Source organism: Vicugna pacos, chromosome 3, assembly GCF_048564905.1.
Source record: "Vicugna pacos chromosome 3, VicPac4, whole genome shotgun sequence".
Taxonomy (NCBI): domain Eukaryota; kingdom Metazoa; phylum Chordata; class Mammalia; order Artiodactyla; family Camelidae; genus Vicugna; species Vicugna pacos.
Window position 1 is genome coordinate 22,492,939 of NC_132989.1, and position 15,927 is coordinate 22,508,865.

Sequence of the window (15,927 nt, forward strand, 5' to 3'; positions counted from 1 at the left end):
AGGAATGGAAGAACAAGTTAGAATATTTCTCTCATAAACAGCAGAGAAGATGTAAAATTACTCTGAAAATCTGCTAAAAGGAATCAATGGCTGAAAATCAAGCTATTTTAAAAATGAACATTGGAACTTTTATTAGGGACCTCAAAATCTGGTGTTTGAAACGGAGTTAAATGAAATTACACCTTAAAGTCTCTGTATATTTTTTTATTTCATAAGAAATGAAGTTTGCCCCATAAAGGAGGAAATAAGATCCATCTCAGAGGGATGTTGTTAGCAGCCCGTGAGATACTGTATAAAAAGCATTTAACACTGTGCTTGCTATATGGTAAGTGTCCAATACGTGTAATTATCAGATATTTTATAGGACTTTCAGTTCTATTATTCACCATATGGAAAAATAAAAATATTACAACTCAAGAAGGAAAAACATATAATCATTACTAATATAGAAAAAGACAACAAAGCTTCAGTGGTGGCAATGACTTCCTCTTACACACACTAAAATTCAATCCAAAACACGTAAGTCTTAAAGGAAAAATGTAAGCATTTCAAGGGTTGAAGAACGTTTTCTCTCTAGAATATGACTGGATCCCAGTCGAGGATACTGATCACAGTGTGTGAATAACTAAGTGCAGTATGCTACTTCTTTAAATAATTTAGCAAATTTTAAGATGTTCAGGTAGGTTTCTACATGAGCTGTCCCTTCCCTCTCCCCACCAATGTATTTAAAATCATTTTGACAATAAGAATTTCTGCAGCTTCTGTCACCAAGTAAATATACGTAATTTAACCATCTGGTTACAAATAGCAATTATTATTTTAGTTCTTTTTTTTGCTTATAAGAACATGCACAATGAAAACAAAGCTTTAAATATTTTTGTCACTGAATGAATTTAAAGTGGATAGTATTTTGTTATACCTCTGCAAAACAGCTGTTATGTTTGGAAAACAGCTCCAGAAAACAAAACACTAAACATTGATATATAGCATCTTTACAATAGTAAGATTTTAATAGTGGTTTCATGATTATTAACATATATCTTACTAATTATTTTTCCATCATTATTAAATTTCTTTATTCATGTCATTTTTTGGTTATCATAAAAAATAGATATTAAAATTTTTTAAATAGTTGATGACAGTGCTATGCAAGAATGTGATGTTATAAAAGACTTCTCCACAGTTGGTTTTTAAAAAATACTGTTGTGCATTTAACAGCTCTACTATCAAAAATGTATTGTTACATGGATTGTACATTTTTTAACAGTATCCTAGAAACATTTTTTCTCCTTGCAATCATGACAATCAGAAACATTCCACAGAAGTGACTTAATAGGATTAATTACAAACAAAAAGTTATAAAGATAAAACTAGAAAATAGCAAAGATTTTAAAAGTGCATATGGAATAATGGTTTTATTAAGACAAAATTATACCAGGACTACAATATTTTCATAAATCCTAAAATGTTTCCTATGTCCAAACAAAATGTCTCTCTGAAAATGACCAAAACAGATTACTACCACAAAAGTCATAATTCAGTTAAATGTATATACTATCCTGAAATGGGGTAATAGAAGAACTAAGTGCAATTTTTACTTAATTCTTTATGAAATTTAAAAGTTTTGCAGGTATGAAAGATAATAATAAACCTTAATATATAAAAAAATCTCAGATACTAGATGTACACAAGCTATATTGTGAGGGCTTAAGAAATTACATCATTATTATCTGTTTTATATAATAGTAACTTTACTAAATACTTCCATATAAATAATAATCTATAATAAAATATTAACATCTATTGAAGATATTATTTAAAGACATTTTATTAAAAATTCCCTCAAAAACAAGAGGATTTCCTAATTTTTTATTCTTAAGACTACACTGACAACCATAGGGTTACTTAAAGCAAGATATTTTTGAATTGGAATTTGTTCTTAGAGATTCTATTAAAAGATCAACAATAGGAACAATGTTCTAAAGTCACAAGACTATATTAAACCTTACATGCACATCAAATCTTAATATAAAAATAAAAGGAACTGTTATTTAGTAGAATTTAGAACTCTAAGGAAATAATATCTTTAATACAAACTCAGAACTTCAAGTTGATTCAGATGCATGTATTTTACATCTAAGGTTCTTAAACCTGGCTGAACTGAGTTCGAATTTTTAACACTTACTAGCTACTTAATTTCCATAAGCCTTACTTTTCAACAGAAAAACAGAGATAGGAAATGGACCTATTTTGTAGTATTTCTATAAACAGTTCATGAGATAATGTATATAACAACATTTAGCACAGAGCTTGGTGCATGGTAAGTGCTTAAGAAATGTAAATAAATTTATATTAATTGATTTTTAACCAAGCTTCTTTATACATTAATAATGAAAATTTTACTAATGTTTCTAGAACTGCTCAATGGTCAAAGCTATTTTGAATTTCTTTTAATTGCTTTTAATTTTCAGACCTGAGTTTTAGACACTTGAATTGAGAATCACGTGCTTTTACAATAGCTTCTAAAAGCCCAACACTTATATTCAGAAGAAAAGGACCTGAAAAAGTATGCTCCCAATCAAGAGTTTACATATATTCTGTCTGGGACTATATCAAGTATGATACATACAAGACTATATACTAAAGAGCTGTCAGTCAGCGAATCAAGTTATGACATAAATAAATTGTGTACCTAACCAACTCATTATCATGACAAATATTTTGAGAGTATAACAGCAATAAATAAAAAATACTCCTATACTTAAAGAGTGAAATTTATTGCTATTAAATATGAGTATTAGCTAAAATAAAATTATAAGATGTACAGTATTCTCTCTCCTATTAACTATGAGGAATAAGAACCAGACTTAGCTTAATTAGCTAAAATTAATTATATCTTTGGCCTGATCTATAATTCTACTGATATATTAACAAATCATATAATTATAGAAATAAGTATTTGCCTAATTCATCCTTGTTTCTCTCACCTTCAGTTAAGAAATTAAGAGAAATTTGTACATAACAAAACATTTCAAAACTTTAAGACATTATTTTTGAACAAAGAAAATCTAATTATTGCTGTATATTCCAAAAGCTTCAAAAATGAAAAAAAAGAAGATAATTTTTAATGTATTGACCAATTTATTTACATTAAAGCTTATTAATAAAAGAATATTATGCAATATGGTGGGCCATCTATCACTAGAAATTAATGTCTAACACAGAAATTATATTTTATTAGTTTATATTAAAACTAAATGTAAGAACACCTAAATATAATTAAAAGACGTTTTCTAAACCAAGTTTTTGAAGTTTCATGTGAACTTTCTAAAAGGCCATTTCAATTTAAGAAATACTTCGGTGAGGGGAGAGGGTATATAGCTCAGGGTATAGCATGCATGAGGTCCTGGATTCAATCCCCAGTACCCCCATTAAAAAGTAAATAAAAATAAATAAGCCTAATTACCTTCCCCCCAAAATAAATAAAAATAAAGTTAAAAAAAAAGAAATACTTCAGTGAAATAAAAAGAATTTGACCTCCTTACAAGAAATATTCATAAATACTACAATAAAGTTAACACCTACAAGTTCCCTTTAGAGCTGTTTCTACATTCTTAAAAAAAAAAGACAGGTTCCAACAAACTAGACTAGTAATGGGTTTCATTAACTGCAAAATGAGTACCTAATTAGGAACATAATAATGGTATTTATAGAAGCCTATGTCTTAAAAATGGTACTCCCAGATCATCAGTTTCATCATCATTATTATTCATAATCATACTTCACACTTTAATATCTGCTTTTACCCAGATTAGAAACTAGAACTATAAATGAACCATAAGAGTTCATTCAAAATTTATAACAACTCTCAATGCTTATGGCACAAAGTTAATTTGAGTTAAGTGGCTGTGGGCTGAAGATACGAAAATATAAATTAAAGAATAAAGAATCTAACTCCTTAAAACATTTCCCAACATTTTAATTTTCTTTAGGGAAACTAAGACGTTCCTCCTCTGCACGGTGATACCTACTATGTATCAGAGGAGCCTCGAAGGCAGTATTACAATTCTATAACCATTGGAAGTCATACACATGCCCAATAAAATTCCTGAATTAAGGTTCTTATTCCACATTTTTAAAGATTCAGTAAAGATTAGGAAGACTAAAGGCTCACAAAAGAAGAAAGGAAACTGGGATAGCATAATTGGGATGGGAGGAGGGGAGGAGAATATGACAAGAAACAGACAACAGTAAGGAAAAAAAATGTTGCAATCAAGAGACAGAGGACTGGCCTGCCTTTGAATATCACTCCAGCTACATCTTAGTTCTTGGTCTTCATCCACTGTCAACAGCCATTCTGGCTGCATTTCTGAACTGGGCTCTCATGGAGGTGATACATTTCACCAGCCATCTTTAGGAAGGTAAATGATTAATTGCACTGTTTTCCCACTGCTGCAAGGACAATGAAAGGGAAAGTAAACTTGTGCACCTCATTTCATACCTAGTTGTAATTTTCCACACAACAATAAACAGAAACATATACTTTAAGTTTATCAGGCCTGTCTCTTTTTTGCTTTGTGTATGTGTGTGGTGTGTCTGTCTCTGTGCTTCCATCAAGACAGTTAATACAAAAATCCCAATCTCCAAATCATTATCAAGTTGACAATAATTTCAACGTACTTTAGATCTTCTAACCACAAATAGTGTTAACAACATGGAATACTTAGAGTTTTCTCGGAACATCCCTTTTAATTAGAAATATTTAAATTCATCTAATAAATGTATAAATAAAGAAAAAGCAATGTGACTTCGAATTCTGATTTCCAAACATGAAAATCACCAGCAGGAAAATTTAATGTATAATCTTATATGAATATCTCTAAAGCCTACAAAGAAATTTAACTTTGAGATCTCCTACCTACGACACAATACAGAGCGGTTTTGATACCAAAGGCCTAAAATAAAGGATCACGGCAACTTTCTTTGTCTTTGCAAATAACAAAAAAGAAGAGGGGAAAACATGCTTTTGGGTGTTAGTGCTGTTGAGCTTAAATTCACTTCTAAAACACCTCAAGAAATGAATAATTTACGAAGAAAGTTTTAAAATGGAAACGTACAAAGTCGGTGTTTTTGGAGGGTTGTGTAAAGAAGGTGAACACACAAATTAAAGAGAAATTATTACAGACATATTTCTTAACCCACCTGCTATCAGGTCATCAAGAGTGTCGGTAAGCGTCTGGGCTGGAGTTGCAACCATTAGTCCATCTGGTTCTTGAACTAACAGCCCCTGATCATGTCCAGTAATAGCAATCTGAGGCTGTCCTATAATCTGATGATTACCTGATACCTTCTGAAGTTCAAGAGAATTTGTCCCATTAGAACCTAATTCACTGGAAAAGTTACACTGTGGAGATGATAAAGGCTGGACTGGGACAAAATCAATTTGTTCTGCCGATGGTGGAGACTGTTGCTCATCATCAACATCATTATCTTTAAATAAGATTGTGTCAACCTGAGGTAACTCTGGAAAGTGATCCTCTGGGAGACTACCATCTCCTTCCCCTTCTGGGAAGACTCCTCTATGAGAGCACTGCTGGTGTAGAGATACTGTGTCTTTCTGACCTTTGGTTTCCAAGTATTCTTTGGTAAATTGCTGCTGTGTTTTCATCTGCAACTGCCTTTCCACTTTCTGCAGTTCTTTCAGTATTTTCTTCTTCTTCTGGACTTGCTCTTCTCTGTTCTTTTTAAGTTCTTCTATCTTATCTTTGTTCAGAGGTTCACCTTGGATTAACTCCAATGACTTAAGCTGTGCTTTTTCAATAGCACTAATTCTTTGTCCCAGTTCATTCAGTTTGCCTTCAGTCTCCTCTACTATGCACTCCAAAGGCTGGTATGGGTGAAAAGGTGGCAGTACGTCCTGATCTGCTACCTGCAGGGAACTGGACTTCTGCTTGGATGTACCTAAGCACATGAAAAATGTTTGAAAATGTGCCATGCTAAAAAAAACAAAAACAAAACAAAAAAAACAAAAACAACCCAGTCTCCCCTCTCCCACACACACACATCTCCCTCCCAAAACCCTTATAATTAATGCTGTAGAAGGAAATGGTCAAAGATTCACACCAGTGGTAGGTAGATTAAAGAGCAGACTCATCTATTTTACACCACACAAACAGGGATGTTTTCAATTCAAAAATTGTGACTTTTTAAATTTAAAAATACCAAATATTTAGGATTGGAGAATTCTGGAAAATAAGATGGGGTAGGAGTAAAAGGAAATCAAAGAGGAAAGAATCCTAAAATTCTCCTTATTAAATTGAAATTTTTAAAGGACATCACATCTAAAGCAGTACTAAAATAGTGTTGAGGATACCATTAATGTTAGCTTCACGGCCCAACTGTTCCTTTTGCAATATTAACTATACAAGTTACTGCAAGAAACTATAACTTGTAGATCAAAATGGGGAAGAGTGTCTTTCAAGTTGCCAAAATGTTTCTTTCATTATATTAAAATATAATGTGAAATCAGTTTTTTCAAGACATATCTTTCTAAAATGTTTCATTACTTAAGTCTTAAATACTTCTGTACCTGAACACTGTATCAAACTTGTATTACAAAGGACAATTATTCTCAGTTTAAATAAACTTTTTAAGTAAAAGTATATGAGAGAAACAATGAATGTTACCTAAGAGCAAAATCAGACTTCCTATATAGGATTACTCATATTGATGATGTATGTGAAAAATGAAGTAATTGTGTACTAATTTAAGGTATTCAATCACACAAATTAACTTACTCCCTTCAAGGCAAAATAATTATCAACATTAACAATCCTAACATCTGGACATAAAATGGAAGAAATATACAACTACTTTGAGGCAAATTCAAGGCTTAATCTTCTTGTTTAGGAAGAACTGTGACTATTCAGCAATAGAAAGGAACAAACTACTGATAAATCCTACAACATGGATGAACCTTAAACAAAATGAAAGAACCCAGACACAAAAGACCACATATTATGCAATTTCATTTATATCAAATCTATAGAGACAAAGTAAATCTATAGACAGAAAGGAAAGTAGTAGTTGCCTGGGTTACAGTGGTGAGAATGAGGTCTGATCACAAACAGGCATGTGAAATCTTCTATGAGTGGTGGAAATGTTCCAAAACCAGATGGTGGTGATGGTTACACAATTCTTTAAATTTACTAAAAGTCACTGTATTGTACAATTAAAATGAGTGAATTTTATTGTATGTATATTAAACAATAATAAAACTTTTAAAAAAATGGGTAAAAAATAGTTGTTTACTGTTTAGGATTGTAGTCAATATGTTTAATAACATAGGTAACTTAAGAATTTTAAAAATAAGCTCATCCAGTGCATTTAAAATGATTCTCAGGTCCAAAGGAAAAAAGTAACCCATTAGATATTGAAATGCTCTGAATTGCAAGAGAATGACAAAACCATTAAAGAAAAAAAAATCAGAGATCTAACTGCTTTTTTGCTGCAATAAGAGATCTCAAACTGCAAGTAGCTCAAAAATTTGCAACATGTTATTACCAAAAAAGTCAACAGTTTTTCCCTGAGGTATTGTCTTTAACAAGGTCAGATGACCACAGTTTAAAAAATCACTTTAAGAGACTTACTCTTTGAAGGCAAAATTCAGCAAAATGTACTGTCTATATTCAGTTTTACATTTCTATCTGAGCAAAGTGGTGGGGAAAGACTTTATCCTTTCAGAACAAAAGCTGTTAGTTTGTGAGATAACTATTTCCATAGACCATATAGGAATCCTTGGTGTGATTTACAGGTTCAAAGTACCTAATGACAATCGATGGTAAGAAAAGAGAATTTAACTGCCACAGAGTAATGTATAAATCTGGCAGCCCAGCTTGGAAATTTTCAGTCATGTAATATATTCATTGACATTGGCAGAATAAATTCAGAAGTTCTACAAAGACTGAAGGCTCCCTTAACATTAATTTCAAAATACTCATGTATAATTCCTATGTAATTTGCATTTAAGATTAAGAAAACTAGGCAAGAGTTCAACACTAACCAGAATAGTAATTAATCATATGATCATATTGGACATTCATTTAAAATCTTATGAACAGTAAGATGACCCAAAATAAGACTAGAATTTTAAGGATAGTAATAGATAAGAAAGTCCCTATCTCTTTAACAAATAAAATTCAAGAAGCTTAGAGCACAAGATTACTAAGAGCAACTTATTTAATTGAACACAGAGACAAAAAAGCCCAAAATATATGTGGCAGGTAAAACAGAGGATGGTGAGAGTAATACACAAAAAGCAGTTCTTCCCCAAATAACCAATGGCTGAGTATCTGTAACCATGGAGTTTGTGGGATTGCGCTGATACACATCAAAGCACTAATACAAGCTATAGCATCATCAATAGACTAAGCTGGTGAAAAACAAATGTCACCTAATTATTTTTAGAAGCTGAAGCAACACCTTCAATTTTGGAGAAAAGTAGTAAATGCTAACAAGTGTCTTTTTAGCAGCAAAAGTTTCAGAAGGTAGGAAGGTAGTAATATAAGATGCCAGAAAGTAAGAATTCTATTTCCCTCAAACATCTCCCACTGTCAGAAACAAATAAATCAATCTATTCATTGGTAGCCTTGAGTGGTATCATAAAGTACTATTTAGGAACATGAGTAGAGTTACCATCTCATCTCTTTGGTTTGGTTTCTATCCTACTTCCTCAACTTTCAGTTTTCTTCCATTAATTAGAAAAAGTTTGTAATAGGAAATCATAATAGATTAGAATATGGATGTTATTTTTTGAAGGGCAGAGAGTAAATGAGGTGAACATATTTAGTTTACTATCAAAATAAGTTTAACTCTCTGATTAATGAGTTAATCAATCATTTTTGTCTAAAATTATTAGTCCACTGTGCAATAGAAAAATAATGGCCAAAGGAAAAAACTGCATGACATACAGGTGGCTCTAGATTTGGTTTTATCGAGACATAGCAAATTTCATCTCTCAGGAATTTTAAACAACATTCCCAACTAGATCTAAAGTAGGAAAAAAAAAAGCTGATGATGTAGAATTGAAAATAACACAGAAATCAAATGTACTAATGGAATCTGCGTTTGGATAAATAGATGCACGTTGTGTGCTGGTTTCAATACAAATACTTCTTGTTGTGATCATAGTCAGAAATGAAAGCCATTGCCTAGAATTGATTCGTTTTTCCTTTATGTCTAAATATGTTTCAAAATTTCCCAAAGTAACAGGGGATGCTATACATCTTCAACACAGTAAGATTAAGCAAGAGTGTCCAAAAATAGAGCATCTGTGTTAACATGTTAACAGTTTAATTCAATCTTCTACCTTTTTATTATAAGCAGTTATATGTTTAAAGACACGATTAAATTTAGGCATACGTTAGGGGAGAGGGTATAGCTCAGTGGTAGAGCACATGCTAAGCATGCATGAGGTCCTGGGTTCAATCCCCAGTACCTCCATTAAAAACAAAAAAAACTAAATAAATAAAGAAACCTCATTACCTCCCCCCAAAATAGATAAATAAAAATAAATTATACAAAAATTTTAAAAATTAGGCATATGTAAATCCATGTAAGCACGATTACATAATGGACATCTACTAAAGTAGGGAATATTAGTAAAATTTCCGGAGGAACACTCAACTTCATTCACTGTATATAAAATTTTTCTATATAATTTTAATGATTTGATAATGAGAACTTTTCATGTTACCTATTCCAATAAGCGACTCTGGGATAGAAAGCTGCATGTTAACTTAATTCTTCCTTTACACTTACTTTTTTGTTTTTGATCTTTTCCCCATCACTCTAGAATACTACTTCTTGATTAAGTTTTTAAACATCCTCTCTAATCACAATGTCTCTCTTCTTAAAAATTCTTAATAATTTTCTTTTGTCTTCAGAATAATCTATATTCTTAGCCTGGCATTCATTAATTTATTCAACAAATATTTAACATCTGGTACAAGCAAGGCATAGTGGGCCATACAAAGATGAGCAGCAGAAATCCTGCCCTTGAGGAGCTTACATTCTAAAAGGAAAGATAGAGATGTACAAATCCAAGAGGATAAAGGCAATCTTTGGTTGGTATGGAAACGAGGTGAGGGTATATAATATAGTAACACTTACACATTGCTGGTGGGACTATAAACTGTTGTAGCCATTCTAGAGAGTGAATTTGTAGTATTTTGTCAGATAAACATTATGCATTCCTATGACAGGTAATTTTGCTCCTGAGTTTACCCCAAAGAAATTCTCATATAGATCCATAAGGGGACTGTGTCAGAATTTTCATCACAGCATTGTCCGTGGTGGTGGGGAATGAAAGGCAATTTGGGTACCCATTACTGGGAGAAAGGACAAGTAAAAAATACAAGATTTACACAGTGAAACACTATGCTACAGACAGAAACAATATAGAGGTAGACTTATGAATAGATCTTAAAAATAGTATTAAGTGAAAAAAGTAAAAAACAAAACAGGGTCTAGAGCATAATACCATTAATGTAAATTAAAAATATATACAAAGTAGAAAACATTTTATAAGAAGTTGTAAGAACAAAAGAATCTGCACATCAAATACATTAGAATGACTGCCTAAGGGGAAGTATGGGTAAGGAAAGAAGAATAAAAGGGAATTAAGTAAAACAAGAGAAGAGCTATGATGACTAAGCAGCAGGAATTGAGCGTGATTAACTCAACCTTCCACACTTGAAGTCCAAGGGGGAGATGAAGGTGCAGGAGTGACCAGAGCCAGAAGGAATATCCAATAAAGTGCTATAGGAGTTCAGAGAAAAGAAATGATTCCTCAAGAGGGCTTGAGGAACACACAAAAGATATGTATTGTTTATACTGACATCATTTTAATGTTCTGCAATAGACTAATTCTAAGCTGTACAACTGCAGAGAATTATCATGAATCCTTCTCTTTTAAGATCTCTGTAGAACCAGTTACTGCAAATAATTCAGATGCAATGAGTGGCTTCAATCAACAAATTCACTCACAAAATCGAATTTGGAAAGGCAAAGGTTTAATATTACTTTCCCATTTGAATATTCATTAACTATCGATAATAAAACTAAATAATGCTACAAAACTGAGTACATCACTCTTACCTAGCTTCACATTTTGTTTACAGAGGTGATTCTGAAGCCTTGGTCAGATGCTACCTAGAATCTTGAATCCTTGAAAACTAACAATGGAAAAGTGAGATTAGTTGCCTAAATCAGGAAAATATGAGTCAAGATGGATAGAGCCTGGACAAATGGTGCACATGGGTTAAGAAAGTAAAGAATATCTGAGAAGGATACACACACACACACATATATGAAACACCTGGGAAAGATTTAAGAGCATGAGTGTATTTTAAAAGGATGCAGATATGAATAAAATACTTTAGATAAGAGTAAAATGTTATACACTTGAAAAGATGATTGCTAGAAGAGGAAAAGGAGGGAGTCTTAGAGAATAATGCTTCCTCCAACTTTAGCCACATATGCAACACAGATACAATCTATGGACTTAGAAGAAACAAAAATGAAAGGGTCAAACAACAATTTCATCATTCAAAGGAACTTTTCTAGAGACATAAATGAGAAATTTTAAGAAAATTTCACTTTATGGAGAAAATAGTATGTCTTTAATAATTAAAGGTAGGTTTTTCTACCTATCTAGGTGTTCAGTGTACTTTTACATAATCAACTGATTTTTCCTAATTTATAGTGATATAATATTCTATGATGCACATGATTTATACCAACACGATATCTTAACACAATGCATTATCACAGCTTGATCCTGCACAAATAAATGTTGGGTTGGCAATGCCACTTGGCAGCTGGCAATATCAAGTGCCCAAGTGTCTCGATACAAGTGTTTATTTTTTCCTTCCCAAATAGTTTGGTAAAATGAAAGAGTCCTTAAAAGGTTAGTTCATATTTTGATACTACTTAAAGTACAGAATAAAACATCAAAGTGAAGAAAATAAATAGATGCTCAGTAATAAGAAGGTATTTCAGTAAGTAAAAATGATGATTACTCACTTGAGTATCAACTTAAAAAACCACTACCCAAACATTTCAGTTGACTTATATATTAAATCTAAATTTAAAATGTTTTACTTCCTTTCTGTACATATTCTATATCCTCCCTAGCTTATTTCTTGGTTTTTCTGTGGCTCTGTGTCAATAAACATATTTTTTAAATGCTTTCTTATTTAGTACTGAATTTCCTGAGCCAAAGTTACTACAGTCCTTATAGGGTATATAGCCAAATAAAAAACAACAAGAACAGAACCAGTTAGGTTTAAATATTTTATTAAAGGCTGTCAGATGGTTAGGATGCTCAGATTCCTTAACAAGCACATGCTTAATTTGCTTTTTATTTGTTAAGATTAAAAAATAGCAGTCTTCATTTTCTGAAAAAGTTTGAATCTATGTATTCAGTGGAAAACTGCTGGAACTAGCTTAAAGTCAGAGAGACTACAGGTATTTGATCTCTGAAATTAGTAGTTTAGAAATGAAGTAATCCTTGGTAAAGGTCCACAATACTTTAAATTACTAACACTGACATTAATTTGAAAGAAGCTTCTGCTTTCCTGCTATAACAGCCACCCATTACCAACCAACTTTAAAGTTGTATTAAAGATACTAATACATACTTACACACTTCTGTGTGTTGAAAAATCTAGGACTTGATAATCATATAATGAATGAAATATGCTCATAAATTTCTCTGACATATAAGTTTTTAATACCTTACATATTACCAACTTTATTTCAGAGAAAGAACTCAGATATGATTATACATGATTATCATACATGATTATCAAGTGAAGGTACTTTATATCCACAAATGAAAAGACAGCAGAAAAAAACAGAACTTATAAATTTGAGCCCTTGAAACAGTGTATACTCCTTAATATTCACTTGGATATTATTCATATACTTTTTTATAGTTATTTGTCTGTGCTCACATATTGACAGATGTTAGTTAACTCACTATATGAAGAATTATATAAAAGAAACTAAATATAATTCTTCAACTTCTCACTCAGTGAATTGAATCAATGCTACTAAGACTTAACTAGACAGCAAAAAAAGATTTTCACTTCTCATATTATACTATTGTTTTTGCTAAAGAACTGTGATATGAAAAATGAATGCCTGATCAAGTTTTGCTACTTAAATATAATGAAGAACTTGATATACTTAATTATTTTCATCTATGCCAGATGAAAACTACACCTAGAAGTATGTTAACATTTTAAGAAATCATTTCTCCTAGCACTTATGCCTATTTTAAATAGTACGTAAGACCATTAGCTTTTGTCAGAATTACCTACCTCAATTCTGGGTACACAGCAACCATTACACTTTATGAATTCATATATTAGGTGATAAGATACCCATTTTAAGGAAAATAATTCAATAACTAACCTTTCTGTACTCCTAAAAGGGCAGGAGAGTTCTCCTGTGAAGTTCTGTCAGGTTCCTGAGGAGGTACAACCATGGCGAGTGTATGCACTGGTACACGTGGAACCTAAAAAGTCAACTCAGAAGGAAACAATCTCAGACCAAAGACTAAAACAAAGGTCCCTGTTTTAGATTGTCTTCATATACTACCAAATTCACTTTTTGTTTCTTTAAAAAGAAAAAAAAAGAAGCTTTCACCAAGGAATAATTTCTCAGAATACCGATTGGACAAATTCAGGCAATCTACAAGTAGTCAATGATTTAAGTTTAAATGGAATTAATATTACTCTCTTGTTAAGGAGAAGTCTTGCTAGCTTCAAATTTAGCTAAGCATACAAGTTACATATTCAAATGGTAAATTTACCATTGTTCAAATTCTATATGGGTCAGAAGAAAAGAAAAAAATCCAGTATTTTTCTGAATTGTTGTATTTTAGCAGTTCTCCAGATAACTTTGAGGGAAAGAACTTAAGATTTTACTGAACTTTGTAAACTTAGTATACTCTCTATATTCTCTCCATATTTTTAGGTAGGTTTAAAAATTACTTTAATGAATTTTTGGTGCTTATACCCTGGTTCCCTATACTTGCCAGATGACAAAATTAACTGTCTTTAGGATAATTAATACTGTCTTGGGAGGTTTTAAAGGAAAAGCTTTCTCCTGGTTAAAGATTATGCTTACTGTAGTCATTAAAAAACAGACAACCCTGAAGACCTAGTTGTAACAAGAGGACAACCTGGAATATCTATTTTATACTTAGTATTAAGTGTATTTTTTTTAAAAATACTGTTTTCAGTAAATAAGACAATAAAAAAAATTTCCATGTACTTTTGAAGAAAATCTTGAATTTAGGACCACATTTATCTCAATACGTAAGAGAAATAAGCTCGTTTTGCTTAAGACTAACTTTAAACAAAAACTCCCAATTTGAAGAACATTTATTTTCATAAATAAGCTCTGTCTTACGTTACCTGAGATTGATCTTGAGAAGGTGGGGTAAGCTGAGAAACATCTGTGGTAGGAACTGACAGAACATTGTTTGGATAATCCAATAGATAAGAAACAACATTAGTATGACCACCTTTTGCAGCTTCAATGAGCATTGTTGAGCCATCCTGAGAAAAATTGACACCATAATTAATTACTTGTAAATTTTGTTTAATATGATTACTATACACATTTAGTTTCTTAGCAGCTAATATAAATTCAAAACTCACTTAAATAGTAATAAATGTTAATAATAAATGCTAAGCACTAAAACATTTGAAATCTATTTTAATAATAATGTACATATTATTTACTTATTTTGAAGAAGAATACCTTAAGTCGATGAGTAGGGTCAGCCCCATGGGCCAAAAGTAGCTCAACAACTGCCAGGTGACCTCCTGCACATGCCAGCGACACCACTGTATGATCATTATTGGCTGTAGCCCTATTCACATTGGCACCTGCAAAGAAAAATAATCAGCAGTCTTAGCAAAGCCAGTTCAGACAACATGATTTTAAAACCTTTTCTGAAGTACAACACAGACACAAAAAGAGGACACAAATCATAAGTATACAGTTTGAAAATTTTTCACAAAGTGAACACATCTGTGTAATCAGCACCCAGATCAAGAAAGAGAGCATTATCCACATGCCAGAAGCCTCACCTTGTGCACCGTTTCAGTCACTATCCACCCCTTCGATGGTAACTACTACCCTGACTTTCAAACTGGTTTTAGTTTTTGAACTTTATATGAATGAAATCATACAATGTACTCTTTTGTGCCTGGATTCTTTTGCTCAATATAATATTTGTGAGATTCATCCACATTATTGTGCATGGTTGTAGTTCGTTCATTCAATATCACTTCTAAAATGAAAACTCTAGATTAATAAATATATACAGATTAGTGTGAGCATCAAATAATACCACTGTGTGTAACCACTTGTACGTACTACAAAAATATATAACTTTTCAAAGGCATCTGATCTACTTCTAGAATGTGGTGGAAGTATTGCCAGTTCTTAAAGTAGAGAAAACAGATTTTTTTAAACAATATTTAAGGGAATTATAATTCCTCATATTGTGTATTTTGAGAGTTAGAGGGATCTGGATATGAAGAAAAGACATAAGATTATTCTCATGTTATCTGAAAGGTGGTTTAGTAAGTTGTTCAACAGAATTGTACAACATGACCTAAAGAAAGTGTAAATGCAAAATATTTTCTTAGCCTATGTAAATTAACTTTGACCCCTTGGGAGGGGGTGGAATTCGTTTTTAGTTCAACTACCTTTTACAATCCCAAAAGGACTCAACTAGATAGTTAAGATTAGCAATATTCATTCTTCTTTCTTCTTTAGTTTCAGACTTACTTTATGAAGGGAAAAATAAACCTCTGAGTAAAACTACTATTAATTTACCTTTCA

At 31.8% G+C, this 15,927-nt stretch overlaps 1 protein-coding gene across 8 annotated transcripts in view; it reads right to left on the minus strand.

The window, feature by feature from the left end:
• ANKHD1 (ankyrin repeat and KH domain containing 1) overlaps window positions 1-15,927 on the minus strand; it is a 111,904-nt gene that overhangs the window by 30,437 nt on the left and 65,540 nt on the right. For 6 of the 8 annotated variants that reach the window (XM_015239489.3, XM_015239488.3, XM_015239486.3 and 3 more), the window contains 4 exons: window positions 14,836-14,963; window positions 14,487-14,630; window positions 13,480-13,582; window positions 5,203-5,961 (listed from right to left, as the gene is read on the minus strand). In XM_015239489.3, the coding sequence (XP_015094975.2) occupies window positions 5,203-5,961; window positions 13,480-13,582; window positions 14,487-14,630; window positions 14,836-14,963 (1,134 nt within the window). The remainder of the gene's footprint in view (window positions 1-5,202; window positions 5,962-13,479; window positions 13,583-14,486; window positions 14,631-14,835; window positions 14,964-15,927) is intronic. The other 2 variants (XM_015239492.3, XM_015239491.3) reach the window with 1 other exon arrangement.